The 16567-nt window shown below is 36.7% G+C and overlaps 2 protein-coding genes across 2 annotated transcripts; both read left to right on the forward strand.

Moving 5' to 3' along the window:
- Positions 1 to 10701: 10701 nt before the first annotated feature.
- LOC148801905 (calmodulin-binding receptor kinase CaMRLK-like) lies at positions 10702 to 11520 on the forward strand. Its single transcript, XM_088897288.1, has one exon. The coding sequence runs from the start codon at positions 10702 to 10704 to the stop codon at positions 11518 to 11520; it is 819 nt and encodes a 272-aa protein (XP_088753414.1).
- Positions 11521 to 14415: 2895 nt separating this feature from the next.
- LOC104594856 (protein S40-4) lies at positions 14416 to 15363 on the forward strand. Its single transcript, XM_010255376.3, has one exon. It carries the CDS (start codon positions 14514 to 14516, stop codon positions 15018 to 15020), a length of 507 nt encoding a protein of 168 aa, XP_010253678.1. The 5' UTR covers positions 14416 to 14513; the 3' UTR covers positions 15021 to 15363.
- The last annotated feature ends 1204 nt before the right edge of the window (positions 15364 to 16567 follow it).

Consider the following 16567-nt stretch of genomic DNA (forward strand, 5'->3'; position numbering starts at 1 on the left):
TTGTAAATAAAAATTAAGTTCAATAAATGAACTTGTTGTCGAGGCAATGGATTTTAGTCTCTTACTTATTAAATAAAAAAAGTTTTTCTCTTCCACTACTCGACTCAAGTTCAAAAGTGGAAGATGTAGTTGTACAAGTTGTAGAATTTTTATTATTCCTTATTATTTCAGATTAATATATATATATATATATATATATAAACTATACATTTCAAATAATAAACTATACAATTGCCCAAAATATTTATAGGGATTGAAAATAATTCAATTGCCTAAAATGCCCTAAAAACTAGTTATTTTTTTAGTAGTTGGGAGGGGTATTTTGGTCATTGTAAAGTTATTTACCACTTTACCCAAAATGCCCCCAATTTAGCTATTATATAGCTGTTGGGGGGCATTTGTCTCATTCTTTCTCCCCCCAAAACCAAAATACATAAATATCCCCCTATTTAGTTGTCTATAGCTGTTGGGGTTGGGGTTGGGGTTGGGGGGGGGGGGGGTTCTGTAACAAAAACCCCAAAAAGCTGAAACTAGACGTTGGGGACCCCCCAAACGGCTAGATCATCGGGCGGGCAGAGTGCGGCCCGTGGACCTGGAATCCCAAGCCAAACATGGCCCGGACCATCGTGCTGGGCCTGACACGACCTAATTTACACCAGTACGGCCCATGATGGCTCATGGGCCGACACAACTAGGTCCACACTTTGTGCACGCCGCATGCAGACCATGTCATGCCCACCCAGCACAACCCGTTTTACACCTCTATGCCCAGCTCCAAGGCCCAAATTCAGATACCGTGAAAATTCTTCAAATATAGTATTTGACTTACATTTAATTAGGCTGCATTTGGCATTCAAGGATTTACCTCCTTTTTACGATTAAAATTAATCTCAACAAGGAGATAAGTCCTTAAACAAATGCCAAAATGTAGCCTTAGGCTTATTCATGGGCCAACCCAAAACATATTGGGCTTGGAATGCTCTTTTTGCCAGGAATGGCAATAGGGTGGATTTGGGGAGGGTTTTGTAAATTCTAGACCCTATCCACCTCCCTAAACCTCTCAACCTGTATCCAATGCAAATCCGTATTTTTGAGAATCCAAACCCTTTTTGTACATTAAAATGCAAAACCCTCCTTGACCCTACCCTATCTGCATTCAAGGGTAAGGGTGGATTGGGTTTAGAACCTGCATCTGATTTCCTATTATTTCTTATTATATATAAACAATAAATAAATAAAATAACACAAATAAGCAACCAAATTTCCAATTAGTTGACTAAGATGTGAAAAACACAAACTATCATTTATCCTGCATATAAAATTCAAAATATTATTAAATTCAACACATAGTATATGTTTTCCAACAACATGCGAGTTGGGGAGGGTTGGGCTTAGCCTAATACTGTACCCTACTCGTACCTGTACAGGTTGTAGAATCCCAAAGCCCGTCCTTTAAGCAAAAAAAAAACTCACTATGTCAAGACGAGCAGGGATAGATACCCACTGGGTAGGATAGAAATTGCCATCCCTACTTCTTGCTTGAGGGACATACATAACCGATCGTTATTTTTAGACCAGTCCCAAGCATCTTAGTCATTCAAACATGCCCATAATGGTTTTTGATGTTGGCGGGAATGCTAAATGTTGAGTCATTGGGACTCACTTAATTTATACAGCCACTATATCCTATCTATGTGGATTTTTCCACTGTCGTTTCTATCTATCTATCTATCTATCTATTTTTAAAATTAAAAAATAAAACATTATTTAAATCAATAACTAAATATCTTAAATAACAAAACATTAAAAATAGCTAAATAGTTATATAACAAAATAGTTAATATTATGTAGTAACATTAAAATAAATAAAATTCAAATAATGAAAATGTTAGAATATTTTACATATTCTTTAAATACTTAAGTAACAAATATTTAACATGACTAAACTTTAAATAGTTAAAATAACGAAATTATGTAATAAATTTTAAAACAAAATCTTAAAAGTAGAAAAATAATTGTAATATATTTCATAAATATTCATATTAACAATAATTTAATATTTTACAAAAGTAATGACGAATTATGTAATAATAGTACTAGTTATAATTTTATGGATTATTAAATTTAATAAATAATTAATATTTTAAAATTTTAAATAGTAACATTATTTAAATAACTAAATAATTTAATATTTTACAAAATTAATGATGAATTATGTAATAGTAGTACTAATTATAATTTTATGGATTATTAAATTCAATAAATAATTAATATTTTAAAATTTTAAATAACATTATTATTTAAATAACTAATTTCACTTATATCAATTAATAACTATAGAAAATAACTTTCAAAAAAATAATATTTGTTAGTAATAATTTTACAATAATAGTGTATATTCATTATATATTTATGCATATACTAGAATTAATTTTTATTTTAATTTCAATAATTATTTATAAATCTATTTTTGTTTTGTTATTTAACAGTAAATTGTCTCCACGGTTTCTTCTAATAAAAAGGGAAATTGTCAAAAACTCACTATGACTTTTCAACATTTCTCTTAAACTCATCATGACTTTTCAAAACGTCTAAAAATCCCATGTCAATGAACTTTTATTTTTCAAAACTCACCATCTGTTAGAGGACTGTTAGTGTTCATTGACATAAGTTGTCCACATCGGCATAAAATACAATGTTTATGACCAAGCTGCCCCTGAATGAGGATTCGACCTTATTAAACATATTTTTATGGCTAAAATGCCCTTATGTGCCCGATTGCCTTGTACATTTAATGTAAAACATCAGAAATTGTAGAAAAAACTTGGGAAATAATAAAATAATAAAATAAAAATATAAAAGAAAAACTGTAAAAAGCATTAAAAATTGCACAAAAATCAGAAATATATTTTCAGCCAAAAATAAAAAATGCATAAAATGATAAAAAATAAAAAAAATGTGTTTCAACTAAAAAAAGCAAAATATTGCAGAAAAAAGTACAAAAAATAAAAATTCACAAATATATTTCGACCAAAAAATTAGAAATTACAGAAAAATACATAAAATTATAAAAAATTAATTCAAAAATTACATGTTTCAACTAAAAAAAATCTACAACAAATAATTGCAGAAAATCATACAAATTTCAAAACTAAAAAAAATATTTACGGAAATTACAGAAAATCATACCAATTTCAAAAAAAAGGTGGAAATTTCAATGAACGATGAAAAATAAAAAAAATGAAAAAATATATATTTCAGTCAAGTTTCAACTAAAAATGAAATTAAAAAAAAAGTGAAAATTTGATAAAAATATTTCAAAATTGTAGAGAACACAGAAGCTGCCTCCATTGAGTAGCGCTGGCCATTGCTAGTGACCCTGTAGACTAGCACAGGACGATGCCGAAAAACCATAATAATCGTCGGAAAGGTCTCTTCATCGAACATCTTCCCTGCCATCTTGTCGAGTATCATATGGAGGGTTTCGGTTGCAGAGTCTCTGTCATTGCTTTAATGGCACTCCTTGTCGTCTTCTCTACCATTGGACCAGATCTCAAGGTGAGTTCCTTGGCGAAGAGGGAGGAGGTGGGGTTTCAAAGATGAAGATGACAGGGTAGAGGAGAGGAGGTTTCAAAGAGGAAGAGGAACGGAGTAGACAAATAGAGAAGGGGCTCTAACTGCGTGGACATTACCGCCCCTTGGAACAAAGAAGGGACTTTTACTGTGGGCAATCGTCACAAAGGGATGCGGCTGAGCTTCTCAAGCGAGGAACCGGGTAGCAGGGAATGGAGCAGACGAATAGAGAGAGAGATAGTCAAGGAACCCAATGCTACTAAACACCGACGGAGACGGTGCCGCAGGGGCAACATTTCGGTAAAGACAGACTGCTCTCTACTCTCGCTGCCACTGTTCCAGCCATGCCACATCACTGCAGTGTCTCACCGTTGAGAGAACAGCCGAACCCCGCTTAGCTGAACAATCGGTCGTCGTTTTTCTCTTCTTCCCCGATGAATGATGATGTTACTGACATGGGTTAAATATAAAACGGATAAAATGATAACCTACTAACATCCGTTAAGTCTGTTTAACATCAAATTACTGACATGGTATTTTTGGACATTTTGAAAAGTTATGGTGCATTTAAGAGAAATGCTGAAAAGTCATGATAAATTTTAGATAACTTCCCTGATAAAAATGCAATTACTTAGGCTCAGTTTGGAAGAAGTACAAATACAAATATATAGAATGCAAAACTTTGTATTTTGTATTATTTTCTATATATTTATACTGTATATATTTGTATTTGTACTCTTTCCAAACTGAGCCTTACGAACAATAACAGCAGGCCAATCAGTTGACTGGGCGACCCTTCTACATAGACGACACAATAATTACTAACATTCTATGAGATCTTAGTTCTTAATTACTAAGATGTTAATGGGTCATTAAGTGGTAAACCTTCGCTGATCTGCTTTTGTAGCAATCAACCATTGTTTGAATTATTTTTTAATACAGAAAACCGTAAAAATAATAGAAGGCAGTGGGAGAGAAGAGGAATACTTGAAAGAAAGGGTGGTGGGTTTCATTTCTCGAACTCTGTTTTTGTTTTCAAAAATTAAAACAAAGTTTGTTTTATTTCAAAAAATAATACATGTTTTTGTATCCAATAAAATATTGGTTTTTAAAATAAATACAAATTTTTAGTATATAAATCATATGATTCATGGAACATGAAATTGAATAATTAGATAGAAATATGATTTTGAAACCAGATTCAAGAATATGTTTTTTATTTTAGTTTTGAAAACAGAAAATAAATACACAAACAAGAACATGTTTTTTTTTTGTGTTTTTGTTTTAAGAAACAATATATTTTCAAACCACATGGTTTTGATTTGTTTTTAGAACCGGCCTTAGGCTGTGTTTAGTTTGAAGGGAAAAGTAGGGAAAGGAAAAGGTAAGAAAACTTTTACATACCTTGTATAAGTTTTCTTACCTTTCTCTGCCTTTTCTTTCAAACCAAACATAGCCTTGTACAAGTGGACGGTCCCCTCGAAAACTTTCTGCACTTGAAGTGATTTAGATATGTTGATGAATTCATCCAACCCAGATTTATGTTTGGGCCATCAATTATTGGGCTGGGCTAGGCAGGACTTCTTGGTTCGTTAATTAAGGTGTTCCTGGATAACATCGAGATGTCTCTAAGAAAATAAGGAAAACTTCAATTGCTGCCTGTTCCTGTTGCTTGATCAAACTGTTAACTAGCACAAGAGGGTCACTGAGTCACTTTCTCTCACCACATTTCTTGATAAGATCGGTCATGTGATACATCATTGACACTGATGGTCTGAGACCGGAAGACCGAAGAGGATCGATGGTCTGGATGCACTTTGGAGGAGAAAGAAAGGGAGATGTTTACTTGTAAATAACATAAAGCACAAATTTACATACTTGGACAAATGGAATGGAACTTATTAATTAGGAGGTGCGGGAGCCAAGAGGTGAGGAGAGCCTACTTAATTGTAAGTTGCAAGTGTTGCAAGTGCCCATGTGGGAGGGCTTTCACGCAGTGGCTTCTGGCTTATGTTTGGTGAAAATATCTTGGAAAGCCTAAATATGCTTTCATTTGATCAGCTCAAAAAATAGTTTTGTGATAAAGCTTGTATCAGTAAATTCTTTAAAGCAGCTCAATTAAAGTTGAAAGCCTTCCCAAATGGGTCCTAAGTAAACGCTAAACGGTTCCCTTTTTCTTTCTTTCTAGGATTGAGTTAAAAACTAACCAAGCAAATTGCATTTCGTTTGGCTATGTTTGATTTGAAGGAAAAGGTAGGGAAAAGAAGGGAAACATAGGGAAATTTATACAAGGTTTGTAAAGGTTTTTCTACATCTCCCTTTCTTTCCCTACTTTTTCCTTCAAACCAAACACAGCCTTAGGGAACTTTGTTACCTTGACCAAAGGAGGAATCTAAGCAAAACAATGAAATCTAGGGTGAGAGCCATGTACTGCATAAACTTTGCAGTTTGTATAGGAAAACAATCTTTTGGGCATAAAAGGACAACACATATAACACAAGCAAATAGCAAATGAACATGCTATATAGAGGCCGTGGTCCTTGACACCCATTCAGGTTTCTGCTTTTGTGGCATTGAAAGGCTGTATAATAAATAAATATATATAGTTTCTAAAAAGGATAATATAAACATAAGATAATAGTAGAATAAATTTATCTTTGAACCGTATATATAAACTAGTGGGGACCCGTGCGATACAAGAGAAAAGGGAAAAGGTTGGTTCGGTTATATCACCATCTAGTCTTTATCGATTAAGAGTATTATTTCAGATTGAAGCACCCCATCTCGATATCAACCCTTTGAGACTCGACAATAAGTTTCTTTCTTTATTACTTCTCTTTTTTTGAAAAGTGACTCAAAGAGTGCGTGAGACACCAAATGACATCCGCCCCTCAATTCCTTAAGTCATTTTCGTCAGTTGGGTCATAATTGGAGTTTAGGATCGTTTTTACTCTAATTTTTTCATCCCAAACGACGCCTAATTCAAGCATGTCGAACCAATAATCCATAAAACCAAGGTGCGAAGTTACAAGATCCCTTCCGTATGGAGATGGTAAACGGCATTTGCTAACTCAACCCATTTGTTTTTTGTTCCCAACCTTCCAGTTCCGGTTTGGCATTCCAGCACGGCCCATTTCTTAAATTTCAATTTGTCTTGCCATTTCAGTTGAATTCGGGTCGAGTAATGGGCAGCCATTTTAAACTATAACCACCAGTATTTCCTGGGCTCAACCCAGGAAGAAGGCCCACTGATTGTTTGGGAAATATCAAACAAGTCATACATTTACTTATTTATTCATTTATCTCGTGGCTCTACTAATTATATTGGATCGATAACACAGGGAGTGATTTTTTGATTCGGTGCATTATTCCCCAATCCTATTAAACAATGAGAGACTAAACAAATATTTTATGATACAGTGCAATATACAAATTTCTTTTGCAGAGGACTCCACTAGTGGAAGTAAGATTCCTTATGGGAGATAATTATGACTCTAAGCCATTATTTTATTTGTGAAAAGCCTTTTTTTAGTTAATTAAACAAGTAGTTAAGATAGAGATGGCTTTCTATTTTTAATTGCATAAGTTATAAAATCAGTTAATAAAAAAACGTACGATTCCTTAGAACATCATTATTGGATCAAAGTATTAATTTAGTCAGTATTGAGTCTGGAATCCAAACACGCAATAAACCCCATGACGTCCAATATCAATCAATCTCTCTCTCTCTCTTTCAATAATATGACTATATAATATGAGATTAAAAACACACAAATTCTCAGTAGACGATATAATAAGGGATGACGTTGCAGGTGTTGTTGAAACTTGAAATTCAAGAGAGAGATTTGAGGGAGCTCGTGTAAAGCAAGTTGGATAACGTACGCTATGTCTTAAAAGGAGAGTGTGAATCTCTGTGTGCGTGACTACTGACTAGTAATTAAACAAGATGGTTAATGGCCAATTAGGTGGTAATGCTGTATAAACTTCTCAGTATAACAAGGCAGAATCGGATCGGATCGAATTATATATACTGTTTTCCGAGCGTGGAAATGGTTCAACAGGACTGCTAGTTCTATGTTGTATACCAACTCTGGGTTTTCAACTGTTGAATGTTGATATTCCCAACATACAATTGGTTCTTTCCTCCCCCAACGACGAAGGGCTTTAGTTCATCCATGGATCTCCTTCCATGCACTTATGGATTTTGAAATTAATTCTTGCAGAACTGAACCGACCAATATAATTCACCATTCATCACCAAATTTCAGTTTGAGACACTTGAAATTTGCCACGTGTTTTGTTTTTTTGCTAAATCAGCAAGCTAGGTCGACTACTACTTGTATTGTGGATAATATCCAAACCCGATCGAATCCTTGCCGAAGCAAGGAATGTACGTATTTAATTAATAGATATTTAACTGCATTTAGTATTGTGGTTGCATAGTTTTGAATGTGAAATTAAAGTTGGGCTTCTGGCCAACCTAACAAGAAATCACAAGGTGCCACCTTTTACTTGTACTAGTTATCTTTTCTACAACTTAGCCAAGCTTTCTTTAATAGATTTATTCTTCTGTCCTCTTCTTCGTCACCTAACTAGGGTAAGTTAGACAAGGTGAACAACGTGTCTGGTTTTAAGTCAGCAACCTCCAAAGTCCAAAGTAGTCTCTCTCTCTCTCTGTGTTATTAGTAATGTAAATTATGATCAACATTTGCTTTATCATATATCGATCTTTATCCACATGATGTCCCACCATTAGTTTCCATTTGCTTTGAAAAAGATATCCTTTTATTAGTTATTAAATATTCATATCAACTTAATAAATAATGATTAAAAGAGTGATTCAGTAGAGGCTGAGACAGGCTTCCTGTGTAGCTTAAGGGAATCCTAGATGGAACAGCTCAGTTTGGATATCTATCTATTATCATATATAGTAAAATTAAGAGAAACGTTGAATCTCTACTTTCGGTTGGAGCTTCGTCAAGAATTAAAGTGGACTGCATTGGAACTTGGAAGCCGTTAGACTTGCGATTGGTTTGAGATTTGATGATGTAGTTACTGCCGAAGCAGACTCAGAGTTAAGATAGAAACAAGTCATTGGGGACAATTATCAACATCCAAACAATAACATTATATTTGGTTAAGAGAGAGAGACCATTATGACCGCATAAAGGTTTTTAAAAAATGTACCCGAGACTAAAGCTACCAGGCTATCAGTTCGGATCTCATCCACACACCGATCGCACAGCACAAATCAGTCGAATTGGAAACATCTCGGGATGTGCTGTGCCTGTGAAGTCGGTGTGAAGAGCGCTCTGGTAAGGAGCAGATCTCAACTCCCAGGCTACCACCCCACGAACCAAAACAAATTTCGGAAGAATGACGACGAGGCACTCTTACGTGGTGGGCCTCTTTGCTAAGACCTAAGACTGGTTGAATTGAATTTATTTCTTTTACAATGGTTTCAAGTTCGTGAATCATGTGGGCTTTTTAGCCTCACTTTATTAATCTCTGAACCACAGAAACAATATTACTTCAAACATGTTTTCTGCGTGGAGCGTATATGGCTTGACTAAGACTCAATCGTGGATTGGTTTAATTTCCATCACGACCTCTTTCTATGAAAAAAAATACGTATGCTAGAAATTTAAGAAAATAAAAGTTGACAAAAAAAAAGATAATAAAACGTGACATACACATTAGGATAAGAATATGATATGAGAGGTTTGTCACACGATGAGAGATGTTAATTAAAATGATCCATACAAAGGAAAAGACGAAGAGGATTTGATGGGCACACTCATTACCCTGTCTATCACACATCAGTTGATTGATTTAGATGGAAATCAACGTGAAATTTCTGATAAATTAGGTTGTGCTTGAATAAACGTTAATATCTGGCCTTTAAAGTCTAGCTATAAGTATAGAGGCCCATTTTCACGCCTTTTTATTTATTTTTTATTTATTTGGAGCTCAAAAGTGTTCTACCTTCATATTATAGTTTATCTAAAAGCAATTCTTACCAAACAATTTTTTTTTTGTCTTAAATTTATCATTTATAGTTCAACACTCAAAACTAGAAGGTTGTCTAAACAGAGCCCTAGCTGAATGCGTGAATTATTTATCTTGTCTAATATATTTACCATGGGATATATAAATTGGATTGCTAATTAAAGATAACACTCAAGTGTTTACTTGGCTAAGTGTTTATTGGGTAACAATTACTTGGGCAATTGTATTTATCCATGTTCTTTTATTTTCAGGTAAATAAGACAATAACTGTTTTAGTCATAAAAATCCATTATTAAAAGGGGCATTTAAATTTGTTCCATTCAAGTATTGACAATTTTTCTCTAGGTGGAAAAGTTATTTACCCATCCAAGAAAATGAAGTTTCCCTGATCCCCACATAAATCTGAAAAAAAAAAAGATTCGACTATGATATGGAAAAGGTATGATATCTGAAAAACAACTAACCAATTAACTAAAATCATAAACATGCTTGGTAGCCAATCAGGTGTGATTTATCAAAATTCATGGGTGGGTTTTGATTGGTCAAACCTCTTTCTATATCATATCTTTTCCATATCATAAATTTTCCCAAAAGAAATATAAGTTTCTTGGTCAATAGGAATCAAAATCCCATTTACCAACTTTTTCCCCTCCCAAAATCCAAAAAAAAAAAAAAAGAAGAAGAAGAATGCCCCCTTATATATGAGTACGCTATATATACTCAATATTGGGGCCGGGTGGCCATTAACTAGTGAATATATTACAGGAAATCCCTTAGGCTCCATTTGATTTGTTGGAAGATTTAGGTGGGATGGGAAAGTGTAAAAATTTACACTTCCATTGTTTGGTTTCATATATGGGAAAATAATGGAAAATCACCATTTCACCAAGAGGAAGATAGTAGTTTGTCGGCGGAAAGCACTGGTTCTCTGGTCAATTACTGTTGAATAAAAATATTCAAGGAATATATGCAACAACCAACAAGCGCAACTCTTGTGGGAAGAGCAGAAGCTTTGCACCTTCGTCTAATCTCTCTCTCTCTCTCTCTCCCTACACAAGCAAATCCATGGCTTTTGAAACTTGAAACGATACTGAGAAATCAAACGAGTAAGATTTTGTAATGGAACTCTTCTGCAAGGTTGTGCTCGTTCTATCTCTTCTTGTAGTTTTTGTGGAATCTAGTTGCAATACTACTGATAGGGAGTTGATCTCGAAAGCCTTTCACTCCGTAACTGGATTTGACATCTCGCTGTTGGAATCTAGGGATGGGGATTGCTTGAATCCTCCAATTAAGGAAATAAGGCTTCCCTCGAGAAATCTGAATGGATCTGTTTTATGGAATTTTCTTCGGAATTTGACGCAGTTGCAATATATTGATCTCTCAGACAATTCACTGAAAGGGTCTGTTCTAGTTGGGTTTTGGTCTATGCCGAGCCTTTTTGAAGTCAATCTCGCAATGAATCAACTTGGAGGCAATATTGGTTTCGAGCCCATGTCGAGAAACACTTCAGGTTCCTCTTTGTCGTCAATTCAGAAGCTCAATCTTTCGCACAATAGGTTCACCAAAGTGCTTCTTTCAGGATTCTTGAGCTTGGAAGTGCTCAACCTGTCGCATAACGATCTCAGAGTTTTGCCTTTTTGGTTGGAGAAGCTCGTGAAGCTCATGTCTCTCAACCTCTCAAGTTGCAATATTTCAGGGAGCGCCAAGCCTATCACCAACTTTCGCTTGTTACAGTACCTGGACATCTCTAACAACGCCATGAACGGTAACCTCCCATTTGATTTTCCTACGCTTCTCAGTCTCAAGTTCTTGAACGTGCCTGTAAAACCAAACAACGAAAGGGAGTGGCTGAGAGGGAGGAAGGGAGTGGCTGAGAGGGGGTGTGGCCACCGCTGCTCTGCTTCTGAGATCGAACGGGGAAGGGGAGGTAGCAGATAGTCGCTGCCCTTCGCACTGGATTTTTGCCACCGTCACCTCCTTTGCCCCTCGAACAGATCGCTAATGGTAATGGGGAAGGCACTGGTTCTCTCCCTCCTCTGTTCGACGTCGCTGGTACCTGTAACAGTGATTTCTCAAATTTTTCCATCGGGGTCGTACGATTTTGGTGCGACCCCAAATCCACGATTTGGGATCTGACATCCCACATTTTTTCTCATCCCATCCCTCTATTTCCCTCAAAACAAATGAAAGAAAAAAAATATTTTTAAAATATTCCCTTTTTCTCATCCCATTCCACAAACCAAACGGAGCCTTAGATAAGAGAATTTTCAATCATATATGCCACCATATCCCCACTTAGGAATAAAAGGCATGCAGAGCCACGTGGCCTAAGTGTCCCACTTAAAAAAAGTGTAAAATAGATTTTAATTCAAAATAATATATAATTAACTCAAATTACAAAAATAGCTCATGTCTATTAATAAAAATCAAATATATTTTATTTTCTCATTTCATAAAAAAATTCGACGGAGTTAATGGTATATTTGTTAATTTCATGACCCTGCTGAATAGTTCAAAAGTTGGGACGTGGATAGTGAATCCAAAATAAAATATGTATTTATAGTTTATTGTTTATTCTACATCTCATTAATTAGGTTGGACAGAAGAAACCTCTAGCAGGCAAATAAGTCTCATCAACCCACGTATGTTCCACACGTATGTTCCACATGGTTTCTGTTTCTCAAAACAGAAAACCATCAAAAAGGATTACCTAGGTTCGGCAGGTTATCTTTTTCCACTAGGGTCATTTTAGTTAGTTACCAGTTTCACAACTGAAATAATATTCCTGCCTACCCGAATTCTACTAACAATACATTATCTACGTGCATTGAGAACATTTCCCATGTAAATGAAATGTTCTTCATATATGAATGCTGTGTTATGTGGGTATGGGCAGAGATCCGGACTCGAATTAAAACCCAATTTATAGGGCCCACCATTGATAGACTAGCTATTCTAGTCCATTTTGGCATTTTTGTTTTGATGGGCAGTTACTCTGGTCCTTACTACTTACGTTGTGGACACAGCTTCTTTGAATGGAGGAAACAGTATAGTGTATTGGGTTTGGGCCCACAGTTGGAGTTTCTCCAAATTGTCATGCTGTTTGGATGGGATACGTAAGAGAGTGCTTGCGCCAAAAAAAAAAAAAAAAAAAAAAAAAAACAAAAGAAAAACTGCCATGTCCCATGATCGAATGATTCTCTCCATTTCTGATATATGCACCTCTCTCTAAAAGTCTTTAAAGGAATTTCGAGACAAAATTTCTCCACCATGCGAACATCTGCGGGAAAAACAAATTTCTGTAATGATTCTATTTTGTAGTTAACATAAATGGTGGGGACCCACCGAATGGGGCGGTTGATGATCATTCCAATGAGGGACGGATGGTAAACTGTGGGGCCTATACCATGATACTTGTTTCCTTGATATATAGTCGTTATATGTGAGCAGAGAATATTTTATTAGAGAACTACTATGTCTGAAAGTCATCCAACTCTTTTTTCTTGGTGACTCTACAGGCTAGACTAGATCGAAGTTCATCGTGAGTTTGGTCAATGTTCCAGGAAGGATCCACATCCACATCCGCAACATAGTTTGATCTAGAAATTACATATACGGATATATGGACGACCCAACTAGAAATTAGAGAAGTTTCTTCCTCTGTTTTTCTTGGAAATTTTGAGGAAGAAAGAATGGTCGTCCATTAGTATTAGGCTATTAGCTCCAGCCTCCACGATTATTGCATATTAGGGGGGATTTGGTATTTTTATCTGTCACGCGTACGATCGATGGAAATATAAAAAAGCAAGTGTAAAGTGTAAACAAGTTAATAGTCATGGATTTCAACTCGTCGCCGATTAAACAAATTATGGATTCATTTAATATTTAAATATATATATATAAGCAGATCCAAAGAGACGAGAAATTGAGGAGATTGGAGATTGATTGAATTAAATTTGAAAGGACAAAAAGTAGGCCCAGATACAACTGTCGACACGCGCTAGATCCGAGCATAGGTCCTACTTCACGTGCCCATTCGCCCCCTTTCTTCGAAGTTTATATGGACACGTGTGATTCAGCTTGAGTAATTAACACGTGTCTCCATCTCGATCGCCTCAACGGGACCACACCCTCCCCTTTCTACCTAGAACCAGGTGAACCGTCCTCCGCGTCGCGACAAATTTTGAGCCGATGAATGAAAAAGAAGGGTAAAAAACAGAGGAAAGAAAGAAGTTCTTGAATCTTGGCTCTGTAGCCATAAACGCTGTTAAAATTACTGAAATGGCCTCGTATGGTCAGAAAACCTGAACTAATTATAATCTCAACCGAAACACGCTACACGTCGTCAAATCAAATTGCTCCAAGTGACGTGGTACTATCCCTTGATCTTAATCGCAGAGCAGCGAAGCCCATAACTTGGCAAATACTGATAGAAAGGAGACAGCGTTAGTTACCAATTAAATGGATTGAAGATAGATCTTATCAAACAACCACAGAGATTACGGGAGATCTGGTGGTTGTCGTTGGACGGGAAGGTTTGGATTCTCCGCGTATTATTAGGTGGTAGGTCCAGAGTCCAGACTGACTCAATTCCTCTGGCACTCTAGGCAGGCTCTAGCAATGGAAATGAAATCAGGATGAGATGCACCGGATTATCGCGCCTTGAATGGATAAATCATAAATCCTACGTGTCATATCCGTAGAATTCTATGGGTTTTTTAGTAACTTTACATAAACGAAGTTATAACAGAGAGAAGAAGGGCGGAAGGGAGTCAAGGCCAAGGGACAACCTTATCCGTTTACACCTTTTATAAAAGCAGAGCAAATTAGCAAAACGAAGAATATAAAGAAGGGAGAAATTCTCAGAGGCTCAGAATAGAGAAGGGGCAAAAAGACAGAGCCACCGTATTAGTTCTTGAAAATTTTTTACTATGGCAGCCAGGAAGAGCTACCTCGCCAGACCCAGTTATCGATTTATCGGCGGGGATAAAGATAAAACGATTAGTTCCGATACCATGTTCGAATTCGACGAAGCCGACCTGTGGAATTTGAATCACGCTGCCTCGCCTGAGTTGAAGAAACCGATAACCAATGTGCGTGCAGCGAAGAAATCGGGGAAAAGGGTCGAGAATGCTGATCGGGGTGGTGGAGCAACTGCAACTTCGACGTCGTTGCCGGTTAACATACCCGACTGGTCGAAGATCCTCAGGGAGGATTACAGGGACACTCGGAGAAGAGAGAACAACGACAACTTTGATGACGAAGACGAGGATTCTGAAGACAGCAGGATTCCTCCACACGAATTCCTAGCAAGGCAATTTGCGAGGACCCGAACTGCTTCCTTCTCTGTTCATGAAGGGATCGGGAGAACCCTGAAAGGTAGGGATTTGAGTAGGGTCAGAAACGCAATCTGGGAGAAGACTGGGTTTCAGGATTAGCAGCAAGTACACTGAGAAAAAAAAAGAGAGACAGATAGAGAAAAAGATAGAAATTTTATAGGAATTTTGATGCCTCCATAGTTCCATCCAGTTCTTTGTTTTTTTTTTTCCTCCCCTTTTTTTTATAGGCTGTTTTTTCCCCGGTTTCCTTTATATCACCTTCCTTTTTTGAATTTCTTGGTGACTGGTTTGAACGAATCGGCGGACAATTCAAGTTCGAGCATGAAATCGTCTAACTTAGGGATTGTATTTGAATTTCGAGAGGAGGAAACCTGAATTTCTCTTCTGTTATTGTTTCTATGTGTAATTTTCAGTCTTCTGGGATCCATTGCTGTTTCTTTTATTTTCTGTCTGGTTTCGAAACAATGGAGGGCAGTATAGTAATTTAGGGAGGTATTTGGCTTATTAGCCACCTCATATCGTTGGGTCATTTTAATGGTTGCGTACTTGGGGTTTTGGGGGGTTGCGACTTTGCGACCTTGCGAGACAGAGAGAGTGGCAGGGTGGTAGGTGAGAAAGCTACAAACCACTCGAGACGCGAGGATTCTGTAAGTTGTTCAAATTACACATTCACCCTTCTTCCCGGACTGAAAATACATGATCCAGTGATCCAGTGAGGGTGGGTGGGCCACTCTGATGAACCAACCAAAGCTCAAAAGCCCAAAGGCATGGACGTTGGATTGTTTTGTTTTGTTGTTAACCACCAAGCTTTACAAAAAATGTTAATAAACACCGTAAACTGTGGGCGCCAAGCCGCCAAGTGAAAAAGGGGCAAATCAAAATGACCCCAACCAAATGGGGAATCAAATCCGCCAAATGCCCAAGTGTTGAACCCCCCAGAGGCTCAATTAGCAGAGCTTTTAGTTTTTTTTTTACTTTTTTAGCAAGAAATCTTGCATAGCATAGCTTGTGTTGCATATTATGGTAAGAAATGAAATGTAACACGAAAATCTTACTAGTGGGGCTGGACTTTTCATTGTGGTTGGAATTGGATTAGTGGGAAGGACAGTTTTGTCATATCAGAATATTACTTTAAGAGGAAAGCGACGTTTCGAAGTTTTTAATATTTGAAAATAATTATTTTTTTTTTGTGGGCACTGTTTGGCGAGTACAAATTTGTCGTGTTATGAGGAATAACACAATGGCGTGAGGACAAAAATTCCGGGCCACAAACACAAAGCGTAACGCCGGTCTTGACAGGAAAACGTAAGGGATTGGGCAACCGTCCGTTTTAGCTGATGCAAAGGAGTAATGCAAACATCTGTGGTGGGGTTAGCGATGTGGACGGGTAGTTGACCATAATGTATCACCATACCGCAACGTTCCGTCAAGGTCCCCTCCGTCCTTGGCTCTTTGCGCTATTCATTTCTAATTTTTTTCCTTTTCTTTTTTTTTTTTCTTTGTACTTATTCTTCTTCACGAACACAGTCCCTGCCCTGGAATAGGAAAATAGGGGGCGAAAAATAACAATGCAGCAGAATGAAATCCTCGACGAGGGAATTTAGTACCCTAGTCATGTATGCATATTTTTTTAGGGTTCTTGTTCT

Source organism: Nelumbo nucifera, chromosome 2, assembly GCF_055504915.1.
Source record: "Nelumbo nucifera cultivar China Antique chromosome 2, China Antique-T2T, whole genome shotgun sequence".
In the NCBI taxonomy this organism is placed as follows: Eukaryota; Viridiplantae; Streptophyta; class Magnoliopsida; order Proteales; family Nelumbonaceae; genus Nelumbo; species Nelumbo nucifera.